Genomic DNA, 7,098 nt, shown 5'->3' with positions numbered 1-7,098 from the left:
ACGCAAGGTTTCTCTGGTACGCAGCCTCGCGGGTTCGAATTCTTCAAGCACAACTCACGAAGCTGCATCACTTTGCTGCAACACACTGCTGCTCGCCGTGGTCGGCCACACTTGGAGCAGGCAACGTCACCAGTACGACAGGAACGGTGCACTTCCACGACGCCATTGGCCATCGTCTCAGGCCCATAGACAACAGATGTGATTATGCTTCTGTCGTGACATATGTGTATTTCTTATCAAGGATTACCTCACCTTATTATTAGCTCACTTGGAGTAACTCGTCTCATTTGCCGATGCGCTTCAAGCTTGTAAAACAGAAAAAGATGCAGGGGAGGAGGTACATAAACCCTTAGGATCGTGCACATCATCAGTGTGTACATATAAGATCGGTATTCTTACCCGCGCTGCACATAACTGAGGAAAGGTCTCGAGAGGAGGAGCACATAAGAGGAGCGGAGGCGTCCGCTCCACTTGTCACGCCTTCTTATGAAACTACACCTCCTCCCAACGACTTCATGTCGCTCCCCACTCGCAGTTTCGTGTTAAAAGTGATGGATGCCCCAATGTTTTCTATCTGCCGGCTCTTAGACGAGTGTCGAGGACTAGATCTGAGCAAACCGAGGGACACCACCGCAACCTTAGCACCTGGAAGCGAAACCCAGAAGGCCTCATCCAACACTGCGTATCATGAACGCAAGAGTTTTCAAGGTGAGAGAACTCGACGTAGAGCAGACCGGGTGCATTGCACTAGAAGGGTGTAACGCAAGAATGGCTTGGCTGTAAGCTTGTACTGCCACAAATAAGTCAGATGGCTTTATTGTGCAAGCGGCTAAATTCGCGAATTTGTGGGGAGCCAGGATCAGACAGCAATTCGCGCGGAACCTTAAATTCGCGGTACTGCGCGCGGTGCGGCGACCATGCACCAGGCGTCTTAGGGGCGTTCCCCGTTCGTTAACCCGTTCCATTTGTCTCCCTTTATTGAGCCTTTTCTGGCTCAGAAGGGTCCGATTAGGGGTCCCAGAGCCAAGCCGGGGGTCCTTACTCGGCTGGTATCTGGGGCATTGCCGAATTAACCTGTCTCCCGTCATTCTTGTGTCTTCTCCACACCGCCACTGTGGAGTGTGAACGTCGTGACAGCTTCATGCTCGTCGATTCGTTGCTGCCATGTCCTTGCTCCAGTACTTCAAGCCAACAGCAGGCAGCGTGCTTAAACCCATACACGCTGGCTGGATGACCCAAGCTTACAAGACACTGGAAATAAGGGATGCCGACATCCTCGCGGGATTCATGAAGGCTGGGCTACTATCTCCACTTGCAACGGAAAGAACTGAACACTTTATGAGGCAATGGGGTGCAATAGTGCAATAAGCCGCGTATGAGTTGCCTCAGCGTCCTGGACCTTATTTCTTACGTATTTCGTCCTCATATTTTTCTGTCACTGGCTCGAACATTGGTTCGAACTTTAAATTCGCGAAGAAGATATTTCGCGGAACTTTAAATTCGCGAAGAAAAGAGCGCTCGCAAATTACGCGAAAATTACGACTTATACCTGCGCTTTCCTATAATTTGGCAGCAAAACGTTTTATCCGGTCGATGCGGTATATAGGTTTTATAGGGTTTATAGGGTGGTTGAAAACCACCACGTCATGCACACATTGCCCGCTGGGCCAACGTTATGGCGCCTATATACGGGTGTACCTCTACGTAAAAAAGGGAGCAGCTTAAGTCCTTTTGGGAACTAAATGCATTGCCTCAACCTTTAGTCCCATGGAAGCCTTCGTTTGCTAAGCTTAGGGACGATATGCATTCCTGGGGAGTAAATTTCAGGTAAGAGGACCAAATGGGGAGTAAATTTCAATCTATAGGAGGACTTGGACAACACCACCTAGATACAGAAGGCTTGCTTATTGCCTCCTCTGCCTCCTTCGTTACGTGGGCCTATAAAGTCAGACTTGGTCTGCTACTGCGATTGGCCGTTTTGCGAATTCTACAACTCGCAAATGATTGCAGCTAACTTGGAACCTGTAGACCTGAATCTGTAGACAAAAAGTGCAACACGCTTTCCAGAAAATCAGTTTTGAGAAATATATAGGACCGTTCTGCGCTTTATTTTAAAAATTTCCCATTTAGCACGCGGGGACGTTCAATCACTACTCGCAGACGACGGTGGTTCGTCTCCATGGCTACGACCGCTAAAAGCACGTTCGTGATTGGCTACCGCCGTTGAAAACACGATCCTGATTGGCTAACTCCTATTTGTTACGTCACGTCGACGAGTAGGCAGGCTTCCTCTATCTAAGTGGACTTGACTGGGACTGGGAGCTGCAATTGCTTCTCAGTTTGCTCCCCTTTTTCTTGGAGTGCGAGAAACAGTTGCTCTCAAACGGTATTCTGTTGTATTCCAGTAACTTTCGCTATAAGCATATCTATCGTCAATGAAGTTACGAGCCTTTTTTTTTTTTCGAAGTTACGGGCTCTCGTTCGTGAAACGTAGGAACGAAGGCTGGGAACAAAAGGCCGATTTCTTTTATACCAGGACTGTGTGCATATAAGCTTCAGGGTGAACTCAGTGAACCAAGCATCATTCCAAAATGAACCAGCACTGATTGAGGCTAAATGATGCTGCGTGGACAACAGCCATTCCATTGCGCAAAATGCAACGTTTCCAGCTTCAGAACGCATGTTACGAAGATAAATTAAGCAATACACCGTCAGTACATCTGTGTGAATTCTAATCGGCAACGGGGGTTTCTCTAAACAATACGAGGCCCGTGGAGGAGAACATGGTATACGGTGCTACACTGAAAATGAATGAAAAATAATTTCAGATCTTGGTTTGCCAGTAAATATACTAAATAACATGCTGCGCTCTCCCTGCCCATAAGGTCCTCAATTTGCCCAGCCATTATGAGCTGAAGAGAAAATGTTTCTTACCGTTCCTCCTTGTTGCACAGCCCCCTGCACGAGTGAATATTTGAATATGTCCGCGCGTGGACACCTGTGACTTGTACGAGCTATTTCAAATCTTAAAGAGAAGCACGATGCTTGTTTACTGGTAGGCGTACAGCAAGCCAGCGATCACAACATGTTATCATCATGTACTTGTTGTTGTACCAATAAGTACCGTGCATATATAGCTGTATAGCACCCACTGCAACACTGTTGTACCAGGCAGGCTGCCCGAGACGGCAGGACCTGCCTGCACGGACGTTGAGGAAATTTCTCAGTGACGCCCTCAGTGGCAGTGTTCTATGCGTGAGCAGCGTTGAGTACAGCAGCGCATGCCGAAGGGCTGAGGACGCCACTGAGGAATTTCGGCAGAGATGGCGCAACAAGGTCTGTGCGACAGACAGCTCGAACTCGAAGAGGGTCCCATCCCATCCCGCTATGGGTTTTCGTTTTGTCCACGATACGCAAATACCACGGGTGAGCGACACAGCCTTCTGTTGCCTGGCTGGTTTGTCGGTCGTGCCCTTTCACTTCAGAGCGGACAGAGGCAAAATCAGACTTGCTGAGGCAAGAGAATCAGAGAGGCAAAATCAGACACGACGAGGCAGACATCGTTCAGCCATCACGTGCATCAAAGAAGAAAAATTTTTGAGCGTGCATGCTGTATTGTGCAAAAGAAATGGGGCATTCGCACTTCCCAAAATATGTAGACGTATAACGAGGAAAGAACGTCACACCCTAAATCCCGCTTTATAATAGATATGCCCTTCTTGTACTTATACTGAAATGTAGCTGAGCCATTACTCTTATAGGACCAACAGGAATAGTGAATATTGTAGAGGAGCCACTGTATTGAACTGATCCATACTGCCTTCTATTACTACTGGTGAAGACATTTTAAAGACACTCGTCGGACATTAACAAAAAGTGATCAATGAATGATCCCGGTGCATTCAGATGGTGGACGTCAACTGCCGACCGAGCAGCCAAAGGTCGCCCACAAGAAAAGGTCGCGAGCAGCATTCTCACACGCCCAGGTGTATGAGCTGGAACGGCGGTTCAGCCTTCAGCGGTACCTGTCCGGCCCAGAGAGGGCGGATTTGGCACAGGCACTGAAGCTCACAGAAACTCAGGTCAGCCCAGATTCTATACCTTTATGTAACGAACAGACTGTATTAATCGAGCACGATAATAGCGTACGAGTGTGACAGTGAACTTGGTGCTGTGGTGTGGTACCACGTTCGCAATCTATGGAGTGTCTCTCATGGGGCAGAGACATCCGTTTAAATCCGAGCGCTTTTAGGTACTCAACATGACCACGTGTATCAAAGTAACGTAACGTAACGTTAATTTTGATGATTGTAGCGATAGCACACACCTTTGAACTCTTTTTTTTTTTTTTTTTTCATGTCAAGTTTGGTCACTCATTAAAATTTTCGGGGCTACGTTGTATCTTCAGCGCTGAGTCAACACCTAACGAACACGTACCACAGGCGTGGCGGAGTGTTCCATGAAGTTTCCGTTGGCCGTCGTTTCATATAGGGTGATTATGTACTTTTGCTTCTTCAACGCGGTGTTGCAACAAGGTATAGGTTGGTATAGCAACAAGGCAACTACCGAAAACTGTTTTAGAATTTGGGCCTTAATGGAGTCGAGCCCTTAATGTTATTGCCTTTCAGTGCATAAGAATATCACATTACAATGCATGGGAAGCTGTCGACGTAGGGAACTAACGAGGTTTAACGGTTTAGTGTTTTTTGGCACAAGGCACGTATAGAGCACAGCGGTCTCAAGATGACTATCTGTTTTGCGAAGTCACTCGCTCATGTTGAACCATCCGTGCGCATACAATGAGCTAAGCCCTTCTATGGTGGATATTGCTTGGAAAATGTTTGGCCAATCGGTTACATTAAGAGTTACCGAGACCAATTTACTTGCTCGACCCTTATTATGTATGCTCGACCCTTATCATGTATTTCCTTCTTGCTTTCCCAGTTGCAGTACATTAATTTCAATTAACGCTGCAACATGTCTGAGTCTTTACTTGATATTTCACTTTTTAATGCCCTCATATGCTCACGTACGTTTCATTTGGAGTGTTTCTGACGTCAAGGAATCAGCAGTTAAACGCAGTTTGGCACAGTGCTTAAAGAAATACCGAATTTTTATTCTACATGCTATCGCACAGGCATAATCATCGTACATGGTATATACCGGAAGTGAGAGGTCAGAAGCATAAACGCTACAATTGCTCACGTAGGTGAAGATCTGGTTCCAAAATCGCCGATACAAGACGAAACGACGCCAAAGTCAAGAAGACCGCGATGTCGTCAACACCGTTGCGTGCAGGAAGGCATCCGTGAAAGTCCTGGTACGAGACGACCAGGTCGTCTACACACCCCAGGAGATATTGCGTCCAACGGTACTCTTACCATCAGTACCCTTACCGGGCCTGGACCCTCTCTACTCCTATCAGCATCACTTAAGAGCGTGTTCCTTCATCGGCTGCACGACGTAATGTCTGTGACAACAGGTGCATGCCGCTTAGATATCTCCGGTGCCAGACACAACGGACAAAGCACGTGCCAACAGAGGGCCGCTCGACCGCAGTGATGGGAAAGGGTATTTAAATTTCATTGTAGGGTGGCGTGCAAGGTACCAGGCAGAAGACTATAATTGCGGAGCAAAATATACTCCATTGCTTGAAGCCCAAGGAGCTTCAGGCTAAAGTACCACAGGGTCCTCGGGGTGCTCTAATTTCGTGGAGTGCTCGTAATGATTTTGCTCTTGGGTGCGTACTTAAGACGAGCATGGAAGATATATTAATGACAGCGTTCAGGTTTAAGGACAGCGTTACGGGAACACCAGCCACTACAGTTGAAATGGAACGCTGTCTCCGTGTGGTTGTCTGCCCTTGTCGTTCTGTTCGTGTTCTTCCAAAATGCAGGAAATATTAGTGTTAAAAAACGCGTGCACGAGAATATCGTTCCTCACAGTGCTCAAGAGAACATGAGACATCGATGATGCCGAAAAAGCGGCGCCGTTCGGTTCTTATAATATAAGAATAATTCGGCGTATAGGTTCGGCTACCTTGTCGTCTGCATGCAGGTAGAGCGAAAGAAACCGCGATTTACGCTTTCCCTTTCCCTCTCAAGAAGGCCCACAATCGGAGTAGACTCTCATTGGATCACTGAAGCGGGTCCCTAGTATAAAAGCGGCATCGTCTCCACATTTTGCTTGCTGCCTCTGCCAACACGGATTAGGTTATATTTTAATCTATTATTTATTACATATTTAGTGTGCGTTCGTAATTCTTCAAAGTCAATCCAGATCCGTATTTATTTGGACAGGAAACTGCAGTGCACCCGCGTATGGTCGACAGGGAGCACGGCGACCGAAGGCGTACTCCTTCGTATACTTGTATAGTTCGTTGGTACGGCACTGAAATGAACTCACGTTTTTGTACTTGCATGTTCGTTCGCTTTTAGTGACACCACCCACCAACAAACAAAAAGAATGAAGAGAAAAGCACGAAACGGATAGAAAAACAGAGAGAAAACCACCAGAGCGGCACAACATATATGCCAATATTGGACCAATATTGGCAATACCGGCCCAGTATTGGTCCAAGATTAGGCCAAGGTGTGCTGCTTGGGACACTCTCAGGGCGTGTATCATCAAAGGATACTTCAAACGCAGCAGTACTGATTGTGAAATATGCGTATTTTAAGCGAATTCCAAGTGGTCAGAGCTATTCTTTAAAAAAGAAGGAAGCGCCTGTTACTTTACACGCTCCCCTGATACTATACAGGGTGTCAAAGAAAACGTGTCATTGCATTACAATAAAAATTAAAAAAAACTACACCACCTAGAATCACGCGGTGAGCGGTATTTGTTCTTACTGGGTTTCTGGCTCCTCCTGGTATGAATGTCATAATAAGTTTCATTATGTCAATTTTTACGGACTGAACTCGAAAATTTGTCAAGTAAATGTAGCTTTTTTATCCCACCAATGTGAAACACGTGCCGAATTTACTCAAGTTCATGATAACTGACACGGAAAAAAATCTTATTCATTGTGATAGATACATCTCAAGTGACGGTTTCGCCCACGGCCCACTAAGCAGGTCGTGGTTTATTCTCCTACCC

General features: G+C 46.6%; 1 protein-coding gene across 1 annotated transcript; it reads left to right on the top strand.

Annotated features, from left to right (window-relative positions):
- The first annotated feature begins 3,323 nt into the window (after positions 1-3,323).
- Positions 3,324-5,467, top strand: LOC135369466 (homeobox protein Nkx-3.2-like). The gene is made up of 3 exons (XM_064603054.1): positions 3,324-3,426; positions 3,907-4,082; positions 5,210-5,467. Exons 1-3 carry the CDS (start codon positions 3,324-3,326, stop codon positions 5,465-5,467), a joined length of 537 nt encoding a protein of 178 aa, XP_064459124.1.
- Positions 5,468-7,098: the final 1,631 nt, after the last annotated feature.

The sequence above is a fragment of the Ornithodoros turicata genome, chromosome 9 (assembly GCF_037126465.1).
Source record: "Ornithodoros turicata isolate Travis chromosome 9, ASM3712646v1, whole genome shotgun sequence".
Classification (NCBI taxonomy): Eukaryota; Metazoa; Arthropoda; class Arachnida; order Ixodida; family Argasidae; genus Ornithodoros; species Ornithodoros turicata.
The sequence above is the reverse complement of the archived record's forward strand: the minus strand, read 5'-3'. Positions and strand labels throughout refer to the sequence as shown.

Bases quoted from the DNA above. Each gene is read 5' to 3' on its own strand.
- LOC135369466 (XM_064603054.1), top strand. From the start codon at position 3,324: ATGGCGCAACAAGGTCTGTGCGACAGACAGCTCGAACTCGAAGAGGGT. The intron at 3,427-3,906 runs GTGAGCGACACA...CGGTGCATTCAG, and splicing joins ACGATACGCAAATACCACGG to ATGGTGGACGTCAACTGCCG. The intron at 4,083-5,209 runs GTCAGCCCAGAT...TTGCTCACGTAG, and splicing joins TGAAGCTCACAGAAACTCAG to GTGAAGATCTGGTTCCAAAA.